General features: G+C 39.1%; 1 protein-coding gene across 3 annotated transcripts in view; it reads left to right on the plus strand.

The window, feature by feature from the left end:
- Positions 1 to 16622, plus strand: part of CHD1L (chromodomain helicase DNA binding protein 1 like) — a 68374-nt gene that overhangs the window by 16270 nt on the left and 35482 nt on the right. For all 3 annotated transcript variants that reach the window (XR_009219785.1, XM_058538956.1, XM_058538957.1), the window contains exons 2-8: positions 3685 to 3797; positions 6929 to 7035; positions 7589 to 7703; positions 8328 to 8359; positions 11950 to 12031; positions 14909 to 15075; positions 16411 to 16562. Coding sequence is in view for 2 of the 3 variants with exons in the window: in XM_058538956.1 (XP_058394939.1) it covers positions 3685 to 3797; positions 6929 to 7035; positions 7589 to 7703; positions 8328 to 8359; positions 11950 to 12031; positions 14909 to 15075; positions 16411 to 16562 (768 nt within the window). In the remaining variant the exon portion in view is untranslated. The remainder of the gene's footprint in view (positions 1 to 3684; positions 3798 to 6928; positions 7036 to 7588; positions 7704 to 8327; positions 8360 to 11949; positions 12032 to 14908; positions 15076 to 16410; positions 16563 to 16622) is intronic.

A 16622-nucleotide genomic window follows, 5' to 3' on the forward strand; every position in this document is an offset into this window, starting at 1 on the left:
AGAGTTGCAGGCCCCACTGCCCCTGGTATGCAGCTCTCCAAAGCCTTGGGTGCCTGAGTCATGTGTGCCACCTCCACTGCTGCTCCCAGGTTTTCTGAGGATGCTGGCACTTCTGCTGCCAGGGGCAGTGGGTTCGTGGGCGTCACTGCCACTGCTGAGGGAGGCTGGGGTTGTGGGTGCCACCACCATAGGGTAGGGGAGTACCTGTGTCATAGGCACCACTGCAGTTCCTGGAGCCTCTAGTTATAGGTGCCACTGTGGTTCCTGGAAGCCAGGGGCACTGGGGTCTTGGATGCAGCCTCCGCTGCTGGGAGGGTGGGGTCGCAGTGCCTCCACCACTGCTGGGTGGGTGGTGGAGGGGGTCAAGGGTGCCACCGCAGTTCCTGGAGCCTCTGGTCATGGGTGCTGCCTTGACTCCTGGGACTTCTGTTTGCCTGTATTGCTGCAGTTCCTGGAGTCTCTAGTCTCAGAAGCTGCCACCACTGCTCTCCTGGTTCTGCAGCCTCCATGAGTTCCAGTCCACCCACCTTCAAATGTATAGATACATGGATCTCTCAGGCATGCTGGTGTGCTGTGCAGAGGATCCTTTGTTGGTCTATGGATGTCCTACTGGTTGCAACTTAGAGGGGAGAGATAAAGGGAGCAACTTTTGCTGCCATGGTGCTGATGTCACTCTTTTCCTGTATGATTTTTGTCTTTAGTGTTCTGCTTAGAAGGGACTTTACTACTCTGAATTTATCATTATTGGCCTAATACTTTTCTTCAAGTACAATTATGATTTCTTTATATTTTAACTTTTATTTCCCCAGAAATTTATCAGGAAGGAACTTGATTCCTTTTTTTCCCCCTCTCAAAATAAGTATTTTGTTCTGTAGTATTTTCCCCAGTGATTCAAAAACTTTCCACTAGGTCTTCCTACCCTTAATAGTGTCATAGATCTATCCCCTACATTCCAGTGAACTTCAGAAACCCAAAATACATTGGATTGTAAAGGTATGTTAGGACTGCTTTGTTTTTGGAATATGCAGACCTATTACTTCTTGCTGGTTTTGGCTGCTTTTTCACTACTTGCCATCCACCTGAGAGGTGGGCAAGAGAATTAAAACAACTGTGTGATGAATATTACAGAAGGGCACTCTCAAATTTATTCCTTCCCCAACCCCTAAGCCTGCCTTATTGCATCCTAGAAGCTAGAAAGCAAAAGACTACATTCCCCAGACTCCCCTGTAGTTTTCTTGTGCATATGACTTGGCTTTGGCCAAACAGATGATATGGGAGATTTGGAAGGGGAAAGTGAGGGAGAGACCACAGTCTGGGAGGAATTTGGGTTTTCTACATTTCACTAGGCAACTTGTCCTAATTTCAGGAGGGTTAGGTGAGTACTGAGCATCCATTTAGCAGTCACGGATTGGGGCTGAGGCAGAAGGGTCCTGGAGCTGACAGTCGGGGTAATGACCCCCTAGTTTTTCTACTCTAGGTAACTCATATCATTTTCCTCTGGCTGTTTTGAAGATGTTTTCTTTGTCTTTAGTTTTTAGAAGCTTAATTATGATGTGTCTTGGTGGATATTTCTTTGGGTTTATTCTCTTTAAAGTTCACTCAACTTCTTGAATCTGTAGGTCTTTTGCCAAATTTGGGAATTTTTCAGCCATTGTTTTTTTGAGTACTTTTTCGGCCCCAACTTCTTTCTCATCTCTTTCTGGGATGCCAGTGAATGAATGTAGATTTTTTGTTAGAGTCCTGTAGTTCCCTCAGGTTCTGTTCATTTGTTTTCAGTTTATTTTCTCTCTTTTTTTCAGATGAGTAATTTCTATGGTTCTATCTTCCAGTTCACTAATTCTTTCCTCTCTTCCCTCCATTCTGCTGTTGAGCCCATCCTCTGAGCTTTTTATTTTGATTATTGTATTTTTCAGAGTTAAAATTTCCATGTGGTTCTTTTTTATATTTTCTGTTTCTTTACTGAGGCTTTCTATTTTTTCAGTTGTTTCAAGTTCATAATTGCTTGTTGAAGCATTTTTGTCACTGCTGCTTTAAAATCTGTAATAATTCTAACATCTGTGTCATCTGGATGTTGGCATCTGTTGGTTGTCTTTTTTCATGCTGTTTGAAAGCTTCCTGGTTCTTGGTATTCATGATGAGTGATTTTAGATTGAAACCTAGACATTTTTGTATTATGTTGTGAGACTCCGGATCTTACTTAAATCTTCTATGTAACTGTCTTTTTTTCATGCTGCTCTTGGAAAGGAAGTGGGTTGCTGTCTTTTTACTGCCAGATGGAGATAGAAGTCCAAGCTCTCCCTCTCGGTCTCTGTTGACACCTGGGGATAGGGAGGGGGCTCCTCCTTACCCCTGGGTGAGAGTGAGAGTACTGGCTCTCCACTTGGTCACCACTGACACTGCAGGAGGGGTGTTCTCATCACCTCTGGACAATGATAAAAGTCCTGCATCTCCACTAGGCCTCCTGTGATACCACTTGTGTGAGGGTGGTGGAGGGAGTGCATTATGATCTAGTAGGAGTAGAATACAGGCATTTCTGTGTTGCCAGTTTCTTTACCTCCAAGTCTGGGATATATGAGGCAAAAAGAAACCCAGGGAACTTATCACCTTGTTATTCCTCAGCTCCCGAAGTCACTAACAGGTCTGCCTTCTTTGCTCCACCTTTTCAAAGTTGTCTTATGTCTGTTTTATTTGTAATATTCAGGATTTTTACTTGTATTAGCAAGTGGAATGGGGAAAAGAACGTCTCCATCTTCCCAGAAGCAGAAGTCTCCAGATTTCACATTTTAATCTTCTTTGATTGTCTGAATTTTCTAATCTACAGTGTGGGGATAATACCAAGTGCATTGGATTGTTATCTGTATTAAATGAGTTATGTAAAGTGTTCACTGCTCTCCCTGGTATTTAGTAAGTGCTTAAATAAAAATAACTTGTTAATCTTTTTAATGTTCTACAGTTATTATATATTGATTAGTTTCTTTTTAAAGGTTATGAGTTCAAACTAGAAAGTTATATTTTTGTTAATAGTTCTTGTATATAGTATATTTGGTGTCTTCCTTCTCCCCATGATATGACTATGTTCTGAATTTGGATTTTTTTTCAAGCGAGAAAGAAAAGAGAGGCAGCAGAAGCTCCATGTGGATTTCAGACATTTTCCTCTGTCCTTTGTGCACTGTTAAACACCTTCTATGCAACATCATTTCAATTCTTGACAACACTGCTTCTCTATCGAAGCATAATTTAATCTAGTCCTGTCGTGGTTTTTTCCTTTAGCACCCATGGCAAATTTAAATGGTTGCAGTTAAGCAGACACATGCACAATCCATGTGTTGTTGTTTGTTGTTGTGTTGCATCAGTAATGCCTCATATCCTAGAATGGACACTGGCATGAGATTCAGGCAGTATAGAGGCCAAATCCCAGGTTGACTTGCTCATCTTTCAAGTGGATACCGTAACACTAACAGGCTGTTTTAAGGCTTTGAATATAATGGTGACTAAGTCTGCTCAGAAAGTAGTTTGGAAGTCAGCAAATATTTACATCTTCATAACGTCCCAGCAAAGGCTATGGCCAGTAAGGTTTGGGAGTATGGGAATTTAGGCTGCTTTCTTCAGTCGAAGTCTTAGAACATAGCCTGTGTATGTGCTGAAATGTCTACTCCTTGGACAAATAAAATTTTTTATTTCTAGAGATTCATCTACGCTCTTATCAAGTGGAGGGAGTCAACTGGCTAGCCCAGCGCTTCCATTGTCAGAATGGCTGCATCCTGGGAGATGAGATGGGCCTGGGTAAGACCTGCCAGGTATGTTACTCTGGAGTGACCACTGTTCACCTCCACTGAAATACCTCCTTACAACTGATTACTATCTTTAGCTGCTAGGTACTGGTATATATTTTTATACTAGGAGGTGAAATGCCTGAACCTTTATTAAGAAATCATACATAACCTTGGAGTTGACTTTTCTAGTCATGGGTATGGTTTTGTACTGTGTCACTACGCTTATCTAGCCCTTGACATATAGAATTGCAATTAATGGGCAGGGTTTGTCTCTATGTAAAGCCAATATATACCTGTTCCAGGGATCAAATTGACTCTGAACTCCTTAGCAATACTTTATCTAGTTAAGTTAACTGGATCACTTTTAATATTAATTTCTCTTCCTTGGTGGGTAGTGGGGCTACTTCCCATTTCTCTAACATCCTAGAGAAGTACAGAGGAAGTACTGTTTGTTTTCCAAAATGCCTTTGTCAGCAAATGGTAGGATACAGTCTAGATACCTGGAGAATCAGATATGACCTCCTTAGGCATTGACAAGCAGGTGGTGTATTGATAGTTGCTTCTGGTAGGTTGATCACCAGTATAGCCCTGTGTTGACAGATGTCCGTGGTAGGATTGAATCGATGGAAATTCCAGGCGTAGATACCCCTTGCGTTAATCACTCAAAGTTTACTCATCTATAGGATACCAAAGAAAGTCAGTGCAGTCAGGATATACAGCAGAGGCAATTTGATTGGAAACCATGGAAGTATAATTTTCTCAATACCAAAAAGTTTTCACCAGTGAACACACAGAAAGAGTGAAGGCCTCATCAGTCCTTTTAGAAGCTCAACTGCCTCCTCCAAGTCTATCCTTACATACATAAACATCAGGCTGGAGCAGTTATGCACATAAGCTAGTCTGAGCATGTGTTGGAAACTACTTTATTTAAGCCAGGTATACCTCATCAGTCTTGGGCTATTCAGAATACGGTATGACCGCTAAGTATGGTACCCGGAGGTACCTCATTTGTCATCCTCAGGTTTCTCAGGCAAATAAACCTGGTTCTAGTACATTCCTGAAGTGAGAGCTGTGGAACTAGAACAAAGGTAGTTTTCCCAGATGTCTCTGGGAGCCAGGCTAACAAACTCTTGGACAAATTACAGAGCCTTCTTTGCAGTCTCCTTTGCCTCAGACATTGGAATTGCCCTGACTTCATTCAGAGCCAGCGAATTCCGCTTGTTCTTTGCCTTTCCCCAGGGTGTTTATATAGCTCTACTTTAAGTGCCCTAAAAATATCAGACCTCCAAATTCATCTTGCTAAAATTTTGTTTAGAATTTTTATATCTATGCTTATGAAAGATATTGGTCTGTAGTTTCCTTTTCTTGTAATATCTTCGTGTGGTTTTGGTATTGGGGTAAAGCTGCCGTCATGGAATGTGTTGAGAAATGTTCCTTCCTCTTCAGTTTTCTGGAAAAGTTTGTGTAGAATTGGTATTGTTTCTTCCTTAAATGTTTGGTAGAATTCACTAGTGAATCCAAATTTATTTTTTCCATGTATTTGGTTTACAGTAATAAAAGATAAATTTTCTCTAAATAGCATCCTCAGCAAAAGCTAGAAGAATGGTTTTAATCCAAGAAGCACTTATTGGATGGTTGCTCTGGGTGCAATCTGGGCTGGGAAGCCAAGGATGGTTAAAAAATAAAATTATTTCCATTATAAAATTAATGTAATCTCTGTTAAAAAAAATAACTGCCACCCCCTAACCACAGCAGTCTAATTGTAGCGATGAATGGCAATGTATGTTTTACATGGTTAAAATTATAATGCACACATAGTTTGTATTTTATTAATCTAACACTATCATTGTATTTTCTTTTTTTGTGTGTGTGAGGAAGATCAGCCCTGAGCTAGCATCCATGCTAATCCTCCTCTTTTTGCTGAGGAAGACCGGCTCTGAGCTAACATCTATTGCCAATGCTCCTCCTTTTTTCCCCAAAGCCCCAGTGGATAGTTGTATGTCATAGTTGCACATCCCTCTAGTTGCTGTATGTGGGACGCGCCCTCAGCATGGCCGGAGAAGCGGTGTGTCGGTTCACGCCCGGATCTGAACCCGGGCCGCCAGTAGCGGAGCACGTGCACTTCACCGTTAAGCCACGGGGCTGGCCCTCATTGTATTTTCCAATTTATTATATTCTTCCCAGTCATTATTTTCTACTGGCTGTGTAATATTCCATCAGGAGAATTGATCGTAATTTACTTAAATGTTCTACAGATGAGGAATGGCACGTTCTCCTCTTGTACTATTTAAATCAACCTTGATGCAAACATCTTTGGGCGTATAGCTTTCTCAGGATTTTCGATTGTATCTTTAGGATAGCTTTTCTGAGAAACGGTTCAGCATTTGGGGCTGGGGGCTCCTCGGACTTTTTGTTTTATTAAAGAATGCTGTTTTCTCTGTATATCACAGCAACCTTTTAAAGAGATTTTTCTAGTTAAAAGTGTACACAGCCATATCCTCAAGGAGGCCTATTTTGCTTTACAAAGATTTCCATTTTATACCGCGACTTAAGCTTAAGAAGCATTATTTATTGTTTTCCTCACTGGGTATGCTCCAGGAGAGGTACGAGTTTGTCTGTTTTTTCACTATTATATACGAGAGCTCAGAACAGTTTTTAGCAAATAGAAGGTGTTCTATAAATGCACATAGGAGGGAGGAAGTTAGGAAGGAAGGAAATCATCACCTCTCAGGAGAGCCTGGCAAGCAGCAGAGGCCACCACGTGGTTGGTCATCTTTATAGTTGCATCTTGGCACTTCTTCCCTTATGTTCACAGAGTATCTTGTGCATTATTTGTGTTGTTTTCATTGATTTCTATTGTCTTTCTTCATTTTTTTTCTTTGCATGAGAGGTTCAGTTACCTAAATATTGAGCACCATCGCTTGTTAATGATTGATGTAATTGAGTAACATAAATTTCTTTGGCAATTATATTGAGGCTTCCATGATTTCACTCTGGGAATGGATAACCCTCCTAATATGTGGAAGATTGTACATTATCTTTTTGTAAACCAAGTCTTCTCTAAGAGTTTGTGTTCCCTGCAAGGTTGTGGGAACTTTGTGGTTGTTTCTCACTTGGAAGTATGATCAAAACTGCCTTCTTTTTCTGTATTCCAGACTATTGCTCTCTTCATTTACTTGGCAGGAAGATTGAATGATGAAGGACCGTTCCTGATTCTTTGTCCCTTATCTGTTTTGAGCAACTGGAAAGAAGAGATGGAGAGGTACAGAGTAGATGTAGATGAAATTTTATTTTTTACATTGATTAAGATTTTTTTTCTGGTTGATATGTGAAATATGATAAAACAACATATTGTCCTAAGCAGTGAGTTTATTTCTTCCAGAAAACTCTGACCTGAGGCAATATAGATAGAGACTGAGGATCTGATGGGGGGAGGGTCCACTGGGTGTTATTATTACGATTTGGCAATTTGAAGGTCAGTACTCATTTTTAGTAAGTTTTGCTGAACTAAAGGAGAAAACGTCTTTCAAAGTGACGTAGGAAGAAACCAACATGGAAAAAATATTTTCTTTTTAGAGTCAGCCCAGGCCCTTTTAGATGTTCATCTGACTCTTCCTCCTATTCACATAGGGACTTACTCTTAGATTTGCCTATTGCTCTAGATAAGATTCCAGAGTCCCAGGACTCTTTCTGGTTACAGGGCATCCTGAGGTCTGCTCGTCTGCAGTCCTTCCATGAAATGTAATTTTCCAGATATGCACACCCTTTCTCATGTCTCTGCATTTGTGTTCATCTGCCTGTTTTCTTGGATTCAGATTTGCTCCAGGTCTTTCCTGTGTAACATATGCAGGTGACAAGGAGGAGAGAGCCCACCTACAGCAAGACCTGAAACAGGAGTCACGTTTTCATGTGCTGCTAACTACCTACGAGGTATCCATTTGTTTCTCTATAGCAAGAACTCTTAACCTGGGACCTTAGAAATTGTAGAATCCACTGGAATTATATTTAATTTTTTTGAGAGCACATATTTTTCTGGGAAGAAAGTCTGCTTCCATTAGATTCTCAGAGTGGGGCTGTGACCAAAGGAAGTGAAGGACCACTGTGCTCCAAATTAGTTAGATATCTCTCCTTCCCTTTCCTGGTGGATCAAGGGGGAAGGCTTCCCAGGGAGGTGGCACTTGAACTGCCTCTTGGTTGATGAATAGAAGGAGACAGGTAAGCAGGGGAAAGAGTTTTGTGGGCTGAGGCATCGTGTCCGTCACTAGAGAATGGGAATGGAGGACACTTAGTTCCAGTCTTGTTCGAAGTCCTTGTTCTTCAAGCTAAGACTGTTTGGGTCACTGTAAGCAAAACCTTCCACTTAATCATGCCTCTCTTTTGTTTGTCTGTAAGATAATGCTACTTAGAAATTATGCTCAGAACTTTTTTTTACTTAGTGAGTGAAGAAGACTTAGCTAAGTCCTGTAGTTGAGGAAAGTTAACAAGAAATTAGCTTATTAATACCAGAGTTATATTAATATCAGCTTTTATAACGTGTCTTCCTTAATTTTTCAGATTTGCTTGAAAGATGCATCATTTCTAAAATCGTGAGTATGTTGCATTACTTCAGAAATTATGTGGAATGTGTCATGAAAGTGGTGTCTTTCCTTCACATTTTAGTGCTTTGCTTCTTTCCTGGTATGTCTTCCACGAGTCTCATTTACAGATAGGAGGCATGGCAGGAGTCCTACAATCTAACCTCCCCCCACACACACACCCCGGCCCCATAAACTGTGTGCCCTTGATTAGTTACTGAACCTCCATGAGCCTCAGCTTCTTCACCTGTAAAATGGGGATAATTAAATCTTACTTTGGATGGCTGTTATAAGGATTAAATGAGATAAGGTATACGTGGTGGGTGGTTGATATTAGATTCTTTACGTTGCAACTTGCGTAGACACCTTTCAAGGCTGCTGTTTGGAGATTTTACTACAATATATGAAGTGAGTTATTTCAGCTTTTTCCTGGAAATATCCTAAAGTAGCAATCAGTGCTATAAAATTAACTTTTTAGAAGGGAAGTTTTAAGTGTACTTAATTAATTATCTTTCAGGCCTCGTATCAGCTCATGAAGTACAGGAAACTTAGATCTAACTCTTAGTACCACCTGATAATAGGGATGACGTATTATAGTAGATGGTCAAGACAATGGTTACAATGTAAACTAAACAAAAGCTAGACTCTAGGTAGATGTGCTGACAGCTTCGTTCTCCATAGCATGTGTAGTTATGACATGGTCAGGTGGGGATTTGTATCTCTAATGTTCAGAGATTTTTGTTTTCAAAGTACTTTTTGAATATTTTAAATGCTATTTCTCATCCAGCTTCTTCTGAGTTGGATTTCTGTTTTCATCTTATTTTGAAATGCTAAAGGCTCAGTCGGATTTCATGACTCCCATCCAGTATTTTGTTTCGCTTAAGTTTCATTTAAGTGAACATATTACCTTTTCTTAAGAAGAGGATATGCTTTTCCTCTCTTTTTCTTTTTTATGGTTAATATCCAATTTAATATTTGTTGAAGATCTCTCCGCTGGAAAGACATTGTCCTGGGAGTATCAGCAAATACCAGGAAGAAAACCATAGAGCTACCCTAAGAGGACATAAACTGCAATAGAGGGATAAGAAGTATACAGATATCCACGTTACAAGGCAATATATGGGAAGTCTCAAAAGATGAGATGATTGGGATGTAAATGTTATTGGGTACTTTACATAAATTATCCTATTTAATCTTCATGAAAACCCTAGTAGGCAGCTATTATCATCCCTTTTATAGATGAGGAAAGTGAGAGATGAGGTAACCCATTCCAGGGTACGTTGCTAGTAGATGGTAAAGCAGACATCCAAACCCAGCACACAGTGCTGTGGAACTTCTTTTTAAGAGAGCTTCTCAAAGTATCTAGGTGCACTGGAGTTTCACATTATTCAGCAGAAGTACAGTCTTTCCATATCAGATCATCTATCTTGAATCCATTCCAGCTGAATTTAAGAACCTAAATAATAAAGGGACATTTATCTTGTTGACTCATAGTGTGAATCCCAAGATCACAGAGTATTCTTTCGATACATGTGGCAAGGTTATATTGTGTATTACTGTATTGCACACTCTGAGAACAGCCAGGAAGTGTAATGTAATCTCTGCCCTAACGAAGCTTATTGTGGAGAGTTAAGGCTGTGCACATAACAATTTGAAAAATATGAAATTTTTTTTATAATAACCAATAAACTTATAAAATCTTTGGATCAGAGGATTAGAAGTTACCTCATCCCGCTCTCCAGTCAGTGCTGGAATTCCCTCCACCTCTTCCTTTACAGGGAGCGTCCTTTAGAGTGTCCTTTGATGAGTGAATCAACCTACTTCCTTTCCCTGAGCCAAAGTCCACCTCCCTGTAGCCTGTTTCATTGAACAAGCTTTTGTTAGATGCTTGCTGTGTGTAAGAACCTATAAATATCTAGTTCTCCACAAGGGAATAAGACCTAATCTGTTTTGAATGCTAATCCACACAGGGACCAGGTACTGTACTCCAGCCACTTTCACACTTATCTCATGACCAGTGTCCAACTTCAGCTGAATCCTTATTCCTTGTAATCCTTAACAGCACGCCCTGCTCATGCTACCCAGTAGGAATGATCCCAATTCCTGCGCTCTCTTTGGACTCCAGGTCTCCCTCTACCTGTAACATTCTTAATAGGTGAATGGTACTAGGTATCCGCTTCTGTACCCATTTTCTGGATTTTCTCTATAGCCTCAGAGGAAGAGAGCTTTTTCCTTATAAGGCCAACCCCTGCTCATGATCTTTAATTCTAGAAGGATTTTTATTTCCATACCCACTATCTTTCCAATATTCTATTTTACTTATATATACATTTAGTTTTTTAAGTATAAAAATAATGGGATTACAGAATGTTTACAAACAAAATAAAAAGTTAAAAATCTTCTGACTTTCACTTTATTATCTTTTGCATGGTTTTCACATTTGTGAAAAAGGATTTATAATATTTATCTCTTTTAGTTATAGGCCTTTTTTATTACAACATAATCATATTTACCATTTAAAATGCTATTTAATATTTCCTTACCTATAATTAGACCTATTATTATTATTTTCAGTTTTTTGCTGTTTTATATAATGCAGCTGGGAACATATTCATCCATATGTATTTTTCCATATTTTGAATTGATTTTTTCTTTTGGAACAGCTTCCCAGGAGTGTTCATCAAAGGATATGCTTTTATGACTGAAACTTCTTTTTTTTTAAATTTTATTTATTTATTTATTTTTCCCTCAAAGCCCCAGTAGATAGTTGTATGTCGTAGCTGCACATCCTTCTAGTTGCTGTATGTGGGACGCGGCCTCAGCATGGCCGGAGAAGCGGTGTGTCGGTGCGCACCTGGGATCCGAACCCGGGCCGCCAGTAGTGGAGCGCGCGCACCTAACCGCTAAGCCACGGGGCCGGCCCTATGACTGAAACTTCTTGACAAATTGTTGCTGTAACCTACTGTGCTATAAAACATGCTCTACCAACAGCCACCAATGACTTCCATTTTAACAAATCCAATGGATGTATCCTCCTGGACATCTATAATATTTGGTCCTATTCAACACTCCCCCATTTCAAAGTCATACTTTTTTAGTTCCTGAGACACTACTGTCTCTTGATTTTTCTTCTGGGTTTGAATCTCAGCTCTACCTCATACTAGCTTTGTAACCTTGACCAAGTCACCTAACCTTTCTGTGCTTTAGTTTCCTTCTTGGTAAAATGAGCACAATAGTATCTACTCACTGTATTCTTTTGGATTAAATAATATACATAAAGCCCCTAGCTCCATGTCTGGCATGTAGTAGGTGGTCATAAATGTTTCTTTTTGCTTTCTGTCTCTGGCTTCTTTCTTTCTACCATCAATGCATAGGTCTTCCCATCTTGGAAAAAAAATTCCCTTAATTTTACTACTGTATCCAGATATTGTCTTATGTACATGGTAGGCTCTCAGATAAGAAGGAAATCTGAGTGTGTTTCTTATAGAATGGACTTAATATTAGTCTTCCCCCAAACAGTCACAGTTTTATAGTAAGATTGTTGGTTGTGAGATAGGTGTTTGAGTTACACAAAACTGAAAGTTTGAATTTTTCTCTCACAGCTTCCCTTGGAGTGTTCTTGTTGTGGATGAAGCTCACAGGTTGAAAAACCAAAGCTCTTTGCTGCATAAGACACTTTCAGAGGTAAACTCACAGGATAGTCTTAATTTTTATATAACTCCCTTTAAAAATATATTAGTTTAGGCCTGTATAGGGTCACTTAAGGTGAACCTTATTTTTTCAGTCAGATTTCTGCAGGGCTAAGTGAACGTTTTGTGGGTGACAGAAGTAGTACTTAATATGGCCTAACTTCTCCTTGTTTTCTCTCATCTTTTACACGGGAGATAACATTTACTAAAGTCTGGTTATCAAATCAAAAGACTCTATACCATAAAATACATTGTATTTTTGGAAATGTTTCAACTGTTATCTTTTCCAAAGGGACAATTTCTTTATAAAGTAATTTTATTATAATTCTTCTGTCTGCAATAGCAGATATATCTGACATTGTACCTCTCCCCTCATTGACCTGTTTAAAAAATTTGATAGTTCACATGGAGTCAAAAAGAGACTGATTTCATGTCATTAAGTATTACCTTCAATCTCTCTTGTCTTTGTCCTACTTTTGAGTTTGCCGCCTTTGATCTCATTCCCTTCTCTTGATCTCTGACATCATTCTGGCAAAGTAGATAAGTGTCATTGAGGCCCTAGATTTGCCCTCTCCTCGGAGGAGCTTGTGAATATGAAGTGCCCTTCTCCTTGTTGACCTAGTAAAGGCTTGTTCATTCATGAGACCATGTCTGCAAATTTCTGTGACCATCATTGACCATCCTTTCCTATAATAAATCAATTAATACATTTAGAGGTCATTTTGAGGAAAGTCTTAGTTCTGAGTTCTATATTTACAGGCTAAAAGTTGTAATATTTTGTTTTAACGTAGATATGGTGACTGTCTATTATTAGCCCAGTCTCAAAGATTGCTGTGCGCTGCTGGGCGCCCTTTGCTCTGTGGTGTCTCTTGCCTTCTTTTTAGGGACTCTTTACAGTATATCTTTCCCAAGAGGTTGTCATATCCTGGTGCCTAACCTTATAAGAGACTGTTTCATAAACTACCATGCCAGTTTCCTAATTTACAATGGGAAGAGAGAAGCAGGTGTTGTAGAAGAACCCTGGCTTTGGAGCAGGGAAACTAAGTTCTGTTGCTGGCGTCAGAGCCTTTTCCTTTTATTCATAAGGAAACTAAGGCTCAAAGGGATTAAGTGAGGAAATTTTCTGCATCATTTCCTTTGTAGGTGAGGTTTGAATTGCAGGCAAGTAGTTGGTTGGAAAGAAAGACTCACATGTATTCGGCTGAGAGGTGAGGAGAAAGGCACTGCCTTTTTTTCCCTTCCTAATATTGTTTTCAGGTTGTTTGTAAAAGTTGGAAGCAACCTAAAGTGAAACATAGGGAATTAGTTATACAATTTGTGCCACACTTATACAGTATATTTATAGAGTAAGGCTGCCATGAAAAATTATGTAGAAGAATATTTAATAACATGAGAAATGTTTGCAAAATTTTTACACAGAAAAAGTTTACAAAATATTATACACAAACAGATATCATCTCTTGATTTTTTTTTACCCAATTTATAAGTTTTAATGCCAAAATGGACACTACTTTCAATAAAAATCTTATGTGATGGTGTAAGTTGATTGTAGAGACCAACAACCTTGATTATCTTGTGACCTTATATTCTTTGGTCACCTCAGCTCTTTGCTTGGTGAACACATACTGTTGAAAATGTGAGTCGGTTATTTGAAACATTTATTTTTGACAGTTCTCATACTTGAAATACTATGAAAACATTGCCCTACAAGCAGAGCAGTCATGAATGGGTGGACATTGATTAGACAATCAGACAAAAAAGGAAGATTGCCAAAAAAAAAAAAAAAAGATTTTCAAATCAGTTTTAATTGTGTCGTTTCATTTATTACCTTTTCTCGTTATAAAAGTAGTATATTCTTCTAACTCCCTCCCAAATCAAAGTATAGAAACACAAGAAGAAAAGTAAAAACACCAATAATCCTACTCCCCTGTATACATTAACATATGGTGTTGGTTATGGATATGTTGCCATATCCTTTGCTGTGCATATGTACACTCAAACATATAAATACGTATATATATTATTTAAAAAATCAAAATATATTATTTGAAATATCTAAATATCAAAATACAGTATGTATGTATATGTATTTTGATGTTTAAAATAACATACATACACAGGATATGGCTTTCCCTTTTTGCTGTATTATTTAACTCAAATAGTGTAAGTTCTTGTTCATGTCAGTTTAGAGTTGTCCTTTGCTTGACCTAATATCTGTTGTTATTGTTTTTCCTAACCTCTTACTTGCTTAGTTTCTTATTCTTGGTGCTCTCACTTGTTGCTCAAAATTTAAAAACTTTCTTTCCCTTTTGGGCTGTATATGGCCCAGAAACATCCAGAAGCCTTAAAGTCTTGCATGTGATACGCTGTAAAGCTTTACAAAATGACATTCTTTTAGTACGGGTCTTCTTGCTTGTAGTGATGGGGCCTGCTGCTATAGCTTTGGGCTTCTCAAACTGCGTGAGTATCTGCTGTGTGCCTCTGTAGACTCCCTGGTACTCTGCTGGTACTCGGTAGACTCCCTCACGTAGGTAATGACACATACCTGGAATCCCCACCTAGACTGAATAACAGTAACCATATTGAATACTCATGCAGTACTTCAGAGTTCACAAAGTGATTTTACTTACATCCTTATAATGGTATCTCCTTCACAGGATTATTATCCCCTTCTTATAGTTGAAACTGAAGAGGTATATTTCCTACATCAAACAACTAGTATACAGCTTGAACATGAGCCTTCTGATTTCATGTGCCCATGGTCATTCCATTAAATCACGCCTCTTTTTGTATGGGTCAAGGTTGTGATGGGTAATTCAGTCTTGCTTTCCAGTATTATGGATTTTTTACTTTACTTATTTATGTATTTGAGTTCTCAGTAGTCTTCAGTCTCCTGTTGACCGGAACTCCCATCCAGAACAGCCTCCAAGAGCTCTACTCTCTGCTCAGTTTTGTGGAGCCTGATCTCTTTTGCAAGGAGCAGGTGGAAGATTTTGTTCAGCGTTACCAGGATATTGAGAAAGAGTCCAAGTCAGGCAAGTTCCCTTCCTACAAATCATGCCCCAGAGGTCTGGGCCGAGAAACTGCCCTAGTGCATAATAGATAGTGGTTATAGATAGAAAAGAAAGAATTGATAACTAGAGGACACCTTCCAGGGAGATAAGGAGCCACACAAAAATAAGGTGATGTTAGATCCCTCATGTAGTTCCCAGTTGTCTGCTATTCATGAGTCTTTTATTTGTTTGTTACATGATTCTACAATAGGCTTATTTGGGTTATTTTTGGAAGAAATAGAAAGGATCTACTGATTTTCAGACTTTTTTAATCCAACATGTAATTTCTATAAGGATTTTGTTAACTTTTTATGCTACTTCCTGAGGCATAAAATTACGTGGGTGCTATAGCCCCAAACTGCTGTTCAGCATTCACAGCACTGATGTCAAAACCAAAAGTCTAGGATGGATGGGTGGTAGAGTGAAGGAAGGAAGCCATCCTTATTCATTCAGCTGCCAGTTGTAGCCTTCTTCCTCTCATACCGTTGCCCCTCACCTCAAAGAATTACCTGTCTATCTCTGTAGTATTATCCCAAGATGATTATTCAAAACAAATGGAAGGCATGCCTGCTAGTGGGTATGTATGTACTAGGTGAATATGAATTGAAGGGCTTCTCACAGGAAAAATCCCCGCACCACAGGCTGAGGGTTACCTGGGGAACCTGCTCTGATTGCTCCCAACACCCAGTAAAATATTACATGGGACATACTTGTATTAAAAATTGTTATTTATCTGAAATTCAATTTTAACTGGGCTCTTGTATTTTTATTTGTTGTATCTGGCAACCCTCCATGCAGTGTAATTCCAATTTAGGTTAGTTTTTGAAGTTCACAGCACCTAGGGAAGGAACAAGGGAGTTGAAGTCGAAAGACCTAAGTTTGAATAATAGCAACATTAGCGTCTAGCTGTGTGACTTTGGATAAGGTGCTTAATTTCTCTGATCCTCACTTAGCTGTAAAAATGGGGACAATAATACTTACTTGCCCTACGTTTCTAAGCTGTTATGCTGGTCAATGAGATTAAATGCAAAAGTATCTTGGAAACAGAAAAGCTCATGCAATTGAGATTATTAGCAAGAATCTAGTTCTTTGAATGTTCCTAGTTCTTGAGTTAAGAGCCAGTAATGATTTCAGGAGTTGGGAAGAAGAACCTAATGGAGGAAGAAGTACTATGAAAAATTACCATAGTGACCTAGAGTGCAGAATTGCCATGAAAATTAGAAGCGAAAATAAATTGCTGTATGTTCTCTAGTAGTTCAATGCCTTGGTCTTGCTTTAGCCCCACACTACTTGTGTTTTTTTTTTTTTCTTCTACAGCAAGTGAACTACACAAACTCCTGCAGCCATTTCTGCTGAGGCGAGTGAAAGCTGAGGTAGCTACAGAGCTTCCCAAGAAGACAGAAGTAGTGATATACCACGGCATGTCAGCGTTACAGAAAAAGTACTACAAGGCCATTTTGATGAAAGACCTAGGTAATCAGAGGACACTTGTCCATTTAGAAACTAAATGAGGATGTGATTTTCATGGAGGGG

This window comes from Diceros bicornis, chromosome 4, assembly GCF_020826845.1.
Source record: "Diceros bicornis minor isolate mBicDic1 chromosome 4, mDicBic1.mat.cur, whole genome shotgun sequence".
NCBI classification, from domain to species: domain Eukaryota; kingdom Metazoa; phylum Chordata; class Mammalia; order Perissodactyla; family Rhinocerotidae; genus Diceros; species Diceros bicornis.